General features: G+C 37.2%; 1 protein-coding gene across 1 annotated transcript in view; it reads right to left on the bottom strand.

The window, feature by feature from the left end:
- The window catches only part of LOC127880860 (protein crumbs-like), a 101544-nt gene extending 92634 nt beyond the window's left edge, over positions 1 to 8910 (bottom strand). Inside the window, exons 1-2 of the mRNA XM_052428314.1 lie at positions 8687 to 8910; positions 2653 to 3234 (exon numbers count right to left, since the gene is read on the bottom strand). Of these exons, the coding sequence (XP_052284274.1) occupies positions 2653 to 3234; positions 8687 to 8750 (646 nt within the window). The 5' untranslated portion in view covers positions 8751 to 8910. The remainder of the gene's footprint in view (positions 1 to 2652; positions 3235 to 8686) is intronic.
- Between the last annotated feature and the right edge of the window lie 4814 nt (positions 8911 to 13724).

Below are 13724 nucleotides of genomic sequence, written 5' to 3'. Positions count from 1 at the left end.
TATAAGAAAAACATTCAGAACACATGTTCTTACTTCAATTCCTTTGTAAGCAGTCACCATCTGATCTAAAATGGCACTAAATGGCAGGGTTTTATCTCATGTTTACAAGATGTTGTTGTTGTTGTTGGTCACAGCCACACGGCCGCAGTAATCTCCCCTGGTAAACGTCATTATGTTCAGTTTTGTGACCTCCCGGGACAGGGTCAAATTTGAGCCCTGGGGAATAATTTGAACAAATTTGGTAGAGAACTATTAGATATCACAACATACCAAATTTAGTAGCCCTAGGCTCTATAATTCAGAACAAGAAGATGTTTGAAGTTTGCACAAAATAGGCCTTATTTAAGCATATGTTCATTTTTGTGACCCTGGGGCAAGGTCAAATTTGTTCCCAGGGGCATACTTTGAAAAAACTAAGTAGAAAACTATTAGATGTCACTACCTACCAAATTTGATAGAAATAGGCCCAATGGTTATGGACAAGAAGATTTTTATAGTTTGCACAAAATGGGCCCAATATAAGCATATGTTCAATTTTGTGACCCCTGGGGAATGGTCAAATTTGATCCCAGGGGCTTAATTTGAACAAACTTGGTAGAGGACTATAAGATGTCATTACATACCAAATTTGGTAGCCCTATGCCATACGGTTATGGACTAGAAGATTTTTAAAGTTTGCACAAAATAGGACATATAAGCAAATTTTCTATTTTTTGACCCCCCAGGGCGGGGTCAAATTTGACCCCAGGGGCATAATTTGAACAAACTTGGTAGAAGACTTTTAGATGTCACTACATACAAAATTTGGTAGCCCTAGGCCCAATGGTTATGGACAAGAAGATTTTTAAAGTTTTCACAAAATAGGCCTTATATAAGCAAATTTTCAATTTTTTGACCCCCCCCCCCGGGGTAGGGTCAAATTTGATCCCAGGGGCTTAATTTAAACAAACTTGGTAGAGGACAATAAGATGTCACTACATACCAAATTTGGTAGCCCTTGGCCCAATGGTTATGGACAAGAAGATTTTTAAAGTTTTCACAAAATAGGCCTTATATAAGCAAATGTTCAATTTTTTGACCCCCGGGGCAGGGTCAAATGTGACCCCAGGGGCATAATTTGAACAAACTTGGTAGAAGACTATAAGATGTCACTACATAGCAAATTTGGTAGCCCTAGGCCCAATGGTTATGGTTAATTTTTTTTTAAAGTTTGCACAAAGTAGGCCCTATATAAGCAAATTTTCTATTTTTTAACCCCCCGGGGCAGGGTCAAATTTGACCCCAGAGGCATAATTTGAACAAACTTGGTAGAGGACTATAAGATGTCACTACATAGAAAATTTGGTAGCCCTAGGCCCAATGGTTATGGACAAGAAGATTTATAAAGTTTGCACAAAATAGGCCTTATATAAGCAAATTTTCAATTTTTTGACCCCCCGGGGCAGGGTCCAATTTGACCCCAGGGGCATAATTTGAACAAACTTGGTAGAGGACTATAAAATGTCACTACATACCAAGTTTGGTAGCCCTAGGCCCAATGGTTCTTGACAAGAAGATTTATAAAGTTTGCACAAAATAGGCCTTATATAAGCAAATTTTAAATTTTTTGACCCCCAGGGGCAAAGTCAAATTTGACCCCAGGGGCATCATTTGAACAAATTTGAAAGAGGTTCACCACAGGAACATTCCTGAGAAATTTCATCAGAATTGGACCAGTAGTTTAGGAGAAGAAGATGTTTTAAGAAAAAGTTAACGCACGCACGCACGGACGCACGCACGCACGGACGCACACACGACGGACACAGGACCATGACATAAGCCCCGCTGGCCTTTGGCCAGTGGAGCTAAAAATAAGACTAATCTGAAATTGGCTTAGTTGCTTCGAACACTTGTTAGTGGTGATTCATTCCCACAAATCCCCTTAAAAATATGCTTGTTGATTGTCATTCAATAACAAGGCCCAGTTACTATCACCTCATAACAATCTACTAGTTTATTAGCATGGGACAAATAGGGCCCATCCACTAAAAGTGACTCCCATGTGACCTCCTCTACCCACTGCGATATCATACACAAGTGCTACAAACGAATCAGACAATGTCCAATCCAAATTCTTTTGTTTTTTCTTAAATAGAAATTTACCAATTAATGTGTGTAAGAAAAAGTCATTTTAACCACGAAATTTAATGATGAGGAAAATAAATGTTTTCACAGTATTTGTTGGAGGAACATTATTTTGTGTATGTGTGTGGTATTATCATAGTTATCTGCAGAGGCAAAATCCATGCAATAAGCTTAAATAAATAGGTTAACACTAAACAATTTAAACAAGAGATTGCCAAGCAATATTGTCCCCTAACGGTGAAACTCCACCATTGTCAGATTTTTTTATTTATTTGTTGCCAAAGCAACCAGAATTCTCGACGTAGGAACAAAATGAAATGACGTGCATTATGTCCATATTGCCATCTATCAATGCTTCAAGTTTCACGAAAAAATATTAAGAACTTTTTAAGTTATCGCAGGATCCAGAAAAGTGTGAAAGACTCACAGACTCACGGACTGACGGACACACAGAGCAAAAACCATAAGTCCCCCCCCCCCCCCCCCCCGGTGAAACCGGTAGGGAACAACAAGCCGATTGCGACCTACCTGAAGGGCATGAGACCTGATTCTGTGAACAGGAAGAATTGCTCCAGTGCACGTTGGTGGAATTTATTGACGGCTGTGGAACAAACATCACACTGGGCCCTTGCAGAATACACCCTGTGTAATTCCTTCCAACAAACAACTCTGTACTGTTGGAGAAATCCACTTTTGAGAGAAACTTCCTAAACGTACTGTTTGATACAATCTCACTAAATTTCACTGCCCCTCTGAGGTAAATGTTTAAGTACACGTTGCCTAGGTATTTTAACGTCTGTACAGTCCACCAGACATTGTTATTCAAACTGCTGCCTAAAATAATCCCTGATTGCTCCAAACCCACCGACCAATTAAACACTAGTCGGCCATTGTCGATGCTAAGTTTAAGGGAGTCTTTGGTCTGCGCATTTTCTTGGTACATAAGTTCACCACTGTTACAAGTTCGAAACGATAACTCTGTTAGTGCTCCATCTTTGGATATGTCCCACGTGGACTGTGGCAGAACGACAACAGAGGCGTTTTCTTTGGCAAAGTATCCATACTGGCCCACTGGCAGAGTCTGTGCATGCAATTCCACAGACAATACAACTGAAAAAAAGTTGAAAATCTAAAGTTAAGAAAAGTTATATATGCCTTAATTTCCAAAGGGGTGCCCCTTTTCCTGATTTTCCAAAAAGGGTAGCCCTATGTCTGAATTTTCAGTTAAAAAACACCCCCTGTATCTTAATTAATTAAACAACCAAACCAATTGCCTAAGGTTGCAGTGGTGTAGTGGATATGGTGTCTGCCTAACGATCGGTCATGGGTTCGATCCCCACTGTGGGAGTGTTCTTTTGATTTCCCCCATAGACACCAAGTACTGGTTCTAGTCCCACGAAACGGACTGGAGAGCTTTTCAAATAAGCCATAGGCTTTCTACGCAATCATGCTAAAATAAATAGGTTTAAACTAAACCTTTTGCCATCTGTGTCCTTGTGCCTTTACACAATCCTAACACTAGGCCTGCACCATACAAAATAAATAGAATAACAGTGTTCGACTCTCTACCTAAAAAATGTAGGAGTTCTTAAAGACTACCGGGAGACCAAAAATCAGACACTTATTTATATACCATATTGTTTATAAATGTTTGCTTTAATATATAACCTTGAGATGTGAGTTAAAAACCATGATCAAAGAAGTCAGCTTAGTTAATAATCACATCGCAATGGTAGTTTGAATATTCTAATTATGTAAAGGAAAAAGTAAATCAAAGCAATAGTTTTATTCAAAGACGATTTTGACGGACTTCTTTGACACAAAAGCAAGGAGTCCGTGTCTCATTTCTAAGAGTCTCGGACTCACGGACCTGTCAGTGTTCAACACTGCATAAATACGTATAAGTGTGTTTCAAAATCACCAAAAGATAATGCCCACCCATCCCAAACAAAAATCCTGAATACACCTGATATATTTGTTTAATTATTATATTCATAAATAAATTGTGTTGGGGGTATCTCAAAGTATCTTTTATCAGTTTTGGATTCCTCTAACTATTCTTTCCTGAAATCAATGTGAATGGCATGTCCGTTGTTTACATAAAACATTAACAGTAGGAATTTGTTTTTCCAATCAATACCACTAAAACGGAATCTATTATGACGATTTGGCAATGTTATATTAACCTGGGTTAATAACATGCTACTTCACTCATCCATTCATATCATTTTAATTGATATCGAAATTAACTAATAACTTAGACCAACACTTAATAAAAGCACCTTTGCATTAAGTTCAACTGATATAATACAGGGTAGGTATACTTTCCTCTTTTGGAATCAAATTGTTCTTAAGCTAAAATTTACATTATAATTATGTAAGCCTATTATAGTTTTAAAAATTCAGAAATTACCTTAAAACTGAATTTACAAACTTAAATAGTATTTTTTTTATATTACCCTTTGCATAATTAAACAATCCAGTAGTTTTCTTCAATAGTTTTTAGAGGCCACGCTGCCCTGTTCAGCCCCTTCCCCGCCCCCTATTTTAAAGTCTCTTATTACATGTAAAAGTAAATTAACTTTTAGGCAGTAAAAACTTTTTTCACAGATAGGGTTTTGTATATATTACATTTATAAAAAATATTTGTATATCTTTTAATATGTAATTACAATCATTAATATACATATACTTGTCAATACACTGCAAAAGTATTAAGCAAAATATGCTCCTTGTAAGGAAATAACAATCCAGTTTATACCATAATTACTCTTAAGTTTGCGGATACTATAAGTTTTCGAACACCCCTTTTTCTTGCCAAATTAACTAATTTTTGTTACCGTAATCAAAATTTTCAGATCTACGGGTCAATAATTTATGGTTCTAAATTTTCGGACGGTACATTTTACAATGCTTTTTAACCAGATTTCCTCCCCGTTTCTTCTCATATGGTCATCATGCGTTTTTATTACCGGATTAAGGTCATAAAACCTAGAAGGTGAATGCCTTGCGTCAATGGACCATATGAATTGCGTAATTGGGTAAAAAAACATGTATATGGGTAATAAAAAATGGTTTCACCGCAAAGAGATAACTGTGACAAATAATAAACGCTTCAGAGAATAATGCACCCTTATGTCTCAGTTACTATACAAACAATTGAAGGTGTTAGACTACCACTTACGAACAAACAAAGAATTCATACTACATTAAGTTTGCAGCTTTTTATTTTAGTGCATTAATAACAGTATCTGTAAATCAAAGGCTCATCTTTGAACCCGTTGGTCAAAAAGAGCATTGGAGTAACTTTCTGAACAAAAGAGCACAAGAAATGTTTTGTCATTTTAAGTGCAAATATATGTAAAAAAAAATATGCACTACGGCGTGGTATTTTTAACAAGCATGTGATATTAGTCGTTAATACAATCAACCTTTTACATGTTGCAAACCGACATCCGATTGTCAATGCAATATTTTAGTCTATCTCTAAATATTCGACACCTGTATTTTTTTAATATTTTTAATTTTTGGACATAAACATAAAAAAATTTAGTGTCAGAAAACTTAGAGTAATTACAATAAACCACGCTCTGTGAAAAAGGTGCATGTGCTTAAAGTGTCATCTCAGGTAAACTTGCGTAGCACAGGCTGATAAGGAATGACAAAGTCCACTTCTAGGGAGTAGCACAGGCTGATAAGGAATGACAAAGTCCACTTCTAGGGGCGTAGCACAGGCTGATAAGGAATGACAAAGTCCACTTCTAGGGGCGTAGCACAGGCTGATAAGGAATGACAAAGTCCACTTCTAGGGGCGTAGCACAGGCTGATAAGGAATGACAAAGTCCACTTCTAGGGAGTAGCACAGGCTGATAAGGAATGACAAAGTCCACTTCTAGGGGCGTAGCACAGGCTGATAAGGAATGACAAAGTCCACTTCTAGGGGCGTAGCACAGGCTGATAAGGAATGACAAAGTCCACTTCTAGGGGCGTAGCACAGGCTGATAAGGAATGACAAAGTCCACTTCTAGGGGCGTAGCACAGGCTGATAAGGAATGACAAAGTCCACTTCTAGGGGCGTAGCACAGGCTGATAAGGAATGACAAAGTCCACTTCTAGGGGCGTAGCACAGGCTGATAAGGAATGACAAAGTCCACTTCTAGGGGTGTAGCACAGGCTGATAAGGAATGACAAAGTCCACTTCTAGGGGCGTAGCACAGGCTGATAAGGAATGACAAAGTCCACTTCTAGGGGTGTAGCACAGGCTGATAAGGAATGACAAAGTCCACTTCTAGGGGCGTAGCACAGGCTGATAAGGAATGACAAAGTCCACTTCTAGGGGTGTAGCACAGGCTGATAAGGAATGACAAAGTCCACTTCTAGGGGCGTAGCACAGGCTGATAAGGAATGACAAAGTCCACTTCTAGGGGCGTAGCACAGGCTGATAAGGAATGACAAAGTCCACTTCTAGGGGCGTAGCACAGGCTGATAAGGAATGACAAAGTCCACTTCTAGGGGCGTAGCACAGGCTGATAAGGAATGACAAAGTCCACTTCTAGGGGCGTAGCACAGGCTGATAAGGAATGACAAAGTCCACTTCTAGGGGCGTAGCACAGGCTGATAAGGAATGACAAAGTCCACTTCTAGGGGCGTAGCACAGGCTGATAAGGAATGACAAAGTCCACTTCTAGGGGCGTAGCACAGGCTGATAAGGAATGACAAAGTCCACTTCTAGGGGTGTAGCACAGGCTGATAAGGAATGACAAAGTCCACTTCTAGGGGTGTAGCACAGGCTGATAAGGAATGACAAAGTCCACTTCTAGGGGCGTAGCACAGGCTGATAAGGAATGACAAAGTCCACTTCTAGGGGTGTAGCACAGGCTGATAAGGAATGACAAAGTCCACTTCTAGGGGTGTAGCACAGGCTGATAAGGAATGACAAAGTCCACTTCTAGGGAGTAGCACAGGCTGATAAGGAATGACAAAGTCCACTTCTAGGGAGTAGCACAGGCTGATAAGGAATGACAAAGTCCACTTCTAGGGGCGTAGCACAGGCTGATAAGGAATGACAAAGTCCACTTCTAGGGGCGTAGCACAGGCTGATAAGGAATGACAAAGTCCACTTCTAGGGGCGTAGCACAGGCTGATAAGGAATGACAAAGTCCACTTCTAGGGGCGTAGCACAGGCTGATAAGGAATGACAAAGTCCACTTCTAGGGGCGTAGCACAGGCTGATAAGGAATGACAAAGTCCACTTCTAGGGGCGTAGCACAGGCTGATAAGGAATGACAAAGTCCACTTCTAGCACAGGCTGATAAGGAATGACAAAGTCCACTTCTAGGGGTGTAGCACAGGCTGATAAGGAATGACAAAGTCCACTTCTAGGGGCGTAGCACAGGCTGATAAGGAATGACAAAGTCCACTTCTAGGGGCGTAGCACAGGCTGATAAGGAATGACAAAGTCCACTTCTAGGGGTGTAGCACAGGCTGATAAGGAATGACAAAGTCCACTTCTAGGGGCGTAGCACAGGCTGATAAGGAATGACAAAGTGCACTTCTAGCACAGGCTGATAAGGAATGACAAAGTCCACTTCTAGCACAGGCTGATAAGGAATGACAAAGTCCACTTCTAGCACAGGCTGATAAGGAATGACAAAGTCCACTTCTAGGGAATTTTTTGTTAGAAGGAGGTCTCTTCTTAGCAAAAATCCGGTAAACACAGAAAGTGTTTTCCTTGATTAGGCCATGCAGACTGCACAGGCTTATCTGGGATGACACTTTACATGTACATTATTAAGCACCTTTTTCACAGAGCGCTACTATGATAATAATATCAGATTAATTCATTATGTCATAAAATAATTAAAAATTTTTATCTCAAAATGACTTGTGTCAAACAAATATCAACTCTTTTTCAGCTTTCTCCAACAAATAATTTTAAGTGAAACAGATATCAGGATTTTCATGACAATCAAGAGGTATTTGGGATTGCCACAACATGATCACAATTGTATACATAGCGGATCACATTACAGTATCACAGGACAATGGCCAGAGTGACTAATTTCAGTCGAGATAATATACCCATGTGCACAATAACAATGTTGTAAACCGTTTACATAACTATCTTCTACTGCACAGGAATGTAAATAATCCGTAAAATAGTAATTTAGATTTTAAAAGTGTACGAAGCTTATGTAATATCTAAATATATTAAACTTTTAAATAATACAAAATAATCTCATAGATTAAATCTTCAACAATACATGAAGGTAAATAATGTGTAAAATAGTATTAATTAATTTAGATTGTATTATATACATGGCTTCTTCTTCCGATACAGCACTTCTACAAATTTGTGCCTGCATCTGCATATGAAGCTTGTGTAATATATTTAATATATTAAACATTAAGTATATTTTTTAAATTATCCCATTATAATTTTTGTAGAATTAGTTGTTTTCATATAACCTATCCCCTTAATCCCACTTATCTACTAGTGAGTACATTTTTTTTAAGTTTCAACATGTTTATACCAATAGTCTCAGAAATGTAAACAACTCACCTAACAAAAGGTAAAATAGATTCCTGTCCCATCTCCAAAGCTCTGACACTTTTGGGACCCACATGATGTCATGATTTGACTTAACTCGTCGAATTAGGGGCTCCTCGAAAAGTCCCGTGGGTCACAACAAATGCACACCTTAACTGATACACCTTTCAATTTACATAAACAGTTTAACCCAATGGGTCACGTGACCTGATTTTGTATACGACTCTGCGTCTAAAAATAGCGCACAATTGATACACAGCGGGGTAGATTGTACTATGTCCAATCGTCTTGTTTGTTCTTTATCAAAAATCATTTGAACTTAGGGCCTTGGAATGCGCGGCATGTGTATTCAACCCGTGTCGATAAAGCCGATAAAGCAGGGATCAATCGCCTGTGACCGTTATAGTAAATAATGCTTACTCTAAATTACAGGTGTCGCGCAGGTAATTCAAGGGAGGGTACTCAATCATCTCGTGCCGGCTTGTAATTACGCATTGATGGTCAGTGCGGTGCAAATGTGCGTCAGGTGTTAAGTGGAAGTGTCTTTAGAAGTTTATTTTACACTTACATTTAAAAAGGGGTAAAATTGATTTATAGAAATTTAATAGAAAATTACGGACGTGAAGAACCAGAAATAAACTCAGAAATATAACATATAGTTCTTTAATCTATATATAAAAATATAGTTCATTATAAGTTGTATTCTATTATTTTCCGTACTACAGCATACGTAATAATGATTTCAATAATTTTATTATTTACAATAAGATATATACTATGTTACCGGTACATATAAATACAGAACAATGCAGAAATATTAATGTTTCCATAATAAAAATGAAATATATTTTTAAACTTAATAAATTTAAGTATATAAAAATATAATCATTTGTAGTTTGCTCTTTAATTTGATGATACATTGTGTTAACAACTTCAACGTAAAAACGTGTCCTTAAAGATTTTTAGCTCGGTTGTTTCCGGAGAAAACCCGAGGTATTGTCATAGCCAGCTCGTCGTCCGCCGTCCGCGTCGTTCTAAAACCTTAACATTTTGTTAAAAAGGTTTTGAACATTGGCTCTAAAATCAACCTACAACTTTGAAACTTCATATGTAGCTGCACCTTGATGAGTTCTACATGCCACGACCATTTTTGGGTCACTAGGTCAAAGGTCAAGGTCACTGTGACCTCTAAAAAAAATCTGACAAGCTTTCATCTATTCAAAACTAAACCCGCAGCCGAGCGTTGCAACCGTTATGCGGTGCTCTTGTTTATTCCAATAATGGATGTATACTTTTAAACAAAGTGTTTAACGTGAGATAGGAAGTCTACATGATGTTGTTTTCGTAGTGTTTCACAATCATCAAAGAGATAGTTGCAATGGCTTTCTACAAGTGGTGGCTTACTACAATTTGCGATGTAATAACTGTTATAAAAAGTGGCGACTGACACCGATCTGTACACTCACAGGCGAAACTCACCAACGAAACACAAGGTTTTATAAATGAGCCGCGTTCTGAGAATACTGGGCGTATTGCATGTGCGTAAAGTGTCATCCCAGATTAGCCTGTGCAGTTCGCACAGGCTAATCAGGGACGACACTTTCCGCTTTATTGGTATTTTTAGTTTCAAGGAAGTCCCTTTTTACCGAAAATCAAGTTTAGGCGGAAAGTGTCGTCCCTGATTAGCCTGTGTGGACTGCAAAGGCTGATCTGGGATGACACTTTACGCACATGCATTATGCACAGTTTTCTCAGAACACGACACATATATTCCTGAATACGGGTCCATTCCAGGTCCCATAGACGAGAATTAAAGGTCTTGTCATTTCAACCATCTGCACATCGTCACAGAATGATATTATTATATTTCGTATGGGTTATTTTGATCGCGGAGCAAACGTTTGTTAGGAGTAATGTGATACTAGTGTAATACATGTTTTGCACTTGCGGTACGAGCTTGTGTTCAACTACAAAATTAAGTTTACGATCGACCCGCCTGCAATCGTATCAGTGTACATACACACAAGAATACTTTGCAGAGATAACTAATATTGTTCACACTTTCATATACACGTGCAGCACGGGGAAACCACAACCGCACGCTATCCAGTAGGGTCAGTGCGTCATGGGTGAATGGTTTTAATGCAACTTTTGATAAACAGTTAGGAAACAACAATGTACGTAATTTCCAGTTGTAATTTTGTGTAGCTGTTTTTGAGAAATTAGAATTATTAAAGTTATTACGAATGCTTACGAGTGTGTATTCAATATCCAAGTTTGTTGTGACAAGAGACCATAGGGACAACTGAATTCACTTTATTTGGTAACGTTTTGTGAACATATGTTTTAATGTTGAGAGATACTTCCCGCAACGTGAAAAGTATTGTGTAATAAAAACATAAGAATTTGCGATATTCTATCGTTTTACCATCCACAAAATTAATATAAAGACTGTGGCGAACTAAACAAATATTAGCATTTTATGCGATTGTTTTAGTTGAAAACAGATTTTACTGTATACAAAATCGAGTACCCCACTGCGTGTCGCGCACACAAAAAACGTCGTTGAATCGAAGGTCAAGGATACAATTCAAGGTCATCATCAAATGTAAGAAATCAATGGTTAGAGCCTTTGTAAAACCTTTCTCACCAAAATGGCTTTAATTTAGTTTATTGTTTTACAATGGCAATTTTATTTGAAGTTATCCTGTAACTTTATTATATACAATTTACAGTAATATGGTATAAACTAATGTGTCATAATTGAACTAATGACCAAAACAGATAAATAATTTAAACGACAATGTTGCTTAAATGAAAAAAAAAAATATTGCAAGTTAAAAATCTGCAAAGAGCACTACGATACATACAATTCGATTAATAAATACGACGAACTAGAATAAGCATTAATACGAACATACAAAGCATCAATTTATTAGTGGAGAATGGGCGTAAAATGCTGTCCGGTAAGTACTAGTATGTACACACAACCAAAGACCACACCAAAATTGAAAATCTTTCATAAAAGTTTGAAATTTAACCTTCATAAAAAATTCGTCCAAACTTTCCTGAGTCTAGTACGTTTATAACGTAGATGTGCTGTGACACAATCCCAGTCCCTACATAGTGAAACATCAGGCGCGAAAGGACCCTAAAAACTTCGAAAAAGACATTGATTAACCCATTTATGCCTAGAGCGCCTAGGAAAAAGACCTTGGCAAACAGCGTAGACCCAGATGAGACGCCGCGTGATGCAGCGTCTCATCAGGGTCTGCACTATTTGCTTAAAGGAATTTCTGTAAGAAATATTCTAAATATAGAAATAAATATACTAGACATCCCTTATTTTGGAAATAAATTGATCCAATTAAGAAGGATGGGAGAGTCCACTAGGCATAAAGGGGTTAAGGGTGACTTAGCGGTTAACTTAATGTATGTGTTCAATCAATGTCATTTAATCAAAATGTTGGTGATTTTCTAAAATAGTTGTATAGTTCAACTGGTTGCATAGCAACAGGTCAGGCATTAGTGACGCCTTAGTGTGAAAGTTCTTCAAAACAAAACATATGGCGCAAACAAGTTGTTGCGTTCGCCAAATTAACGATCGATTCTTGCTCTTGACACGAACTTTTCTGTTTTAATTTATATCGTAAATTTTATACAAAATGCACTCATAGTTAAACAGTACAACATGCAACAAGAAACATCTTCAAAAAGATATTCGGTCTGATTTATAAAAAGGTTTCAAATTTATACTACACTAAATAATTAAATTATAGAACAAAAGTTTTAATTTTTACTTTTTCACTATGGTCAATTGCAGTATTTGTTATGTAGTGTATTGCATATTTATATAATTTTTAATTCATGTTTATACTGTTTATAACACAGTACATTTCATAGTTCCTATGCACGTTTATATACTGATTTATGGTGGAATATGCAGAATATACGACATACAGGTAGTATCAACTACAAATATATATATACTTGTATATTCAAGCTGTACAATTGTGCTCGTCGATATAAATTATACAACACGAGAGCATATTATATATGTCCCCACATGTCATATTATATATGTTCCTACATGTCATATTACATTTTTAACATGAGTTTGTTCTTCAACATTGAAGTATATATGGTATGTGAGTAGTTGATCTAGGATTAATATTTGGTTGCTATCCACACCTTCAAATCACACATTTTTATCTCGTTGCTTTTTGTGAATGAAAAATATGCCTTTCGATAATTTTCGAAAGTCATATTGAGTAATTAATAGTAAATCGATAATTTTCGAAAGTCATATTGAGTAATTAATAGTAAACGAGCAAACGTAGGTAGCATGTTCTGGCTTTCAGGGACGACTTCAACACAGGCTGACCGTGGAATGACCTTGGTATCCCGCGATATGGAATGTATAACGTTTAAAGACATTCACAATGTTTTTCTGTTGTTGTTTTTTTATGCTTTTTTTCATGGAACGCTGGCTTACGCAGAACAAAAAGTTGTTTAATGGTTGCCTCTCAATATAAAATGACATACCATGGCTTTTCGTAAGTTAATTAGTTTATTCAACCGAACGGCAAAATAAATAATTGCACACTAAAAAACATATAAGTGCATGTAAGTCAATATAAAAATAATTGTTAAATGTAAGAACACACGCACTAAGAATGCATGTTTTGGGGCACGCTAACGATAGATTCATTTAAATTGATTTTTTAGTGTAATTCTCCAAAACAAAATGCTGCATCCTAATAATTTCAATTCGGCAAATGCAATACATGTAGTAGAATTGTATTTATTTATTCGACTCTACTGGACGAAAATTTTGCCAACATTTTATTGACTGTTGATAAAGGTCAAGAAATGTCAATACCTTGGCAAGACAGCACGCCGAAAAAACACAAACATCCTATACTAGTCCAGTTTCTTTCCACTATCACTGACGGAATATTAATCATTCGTGAAACATCGATTTCTACGAATTGGAATTCATCTTCAGACTTCATTAGAGATGAAAGGGACATGTTCAAAGATTAGCAAA

This window comes from Dreissena polymorpha, chromosome 5 (assembly GCF_020536995.1).
Source record: "Dreissena polymorpha isolate Duluth1 chromosome 5, UMN_Dpol_1.0, whole genome shotgun sequence".
Classification (NCBI taxonomy): domain Eukaryota; kingdom Metazoa; phylum Mollusca; class Bivalvia; order Myida; family Dreissenidae; genus Dreissena; species Dreissena polymorpha.
This window is presented reverse-complemented; position numbering and strand designations above follow the sequence as displayed.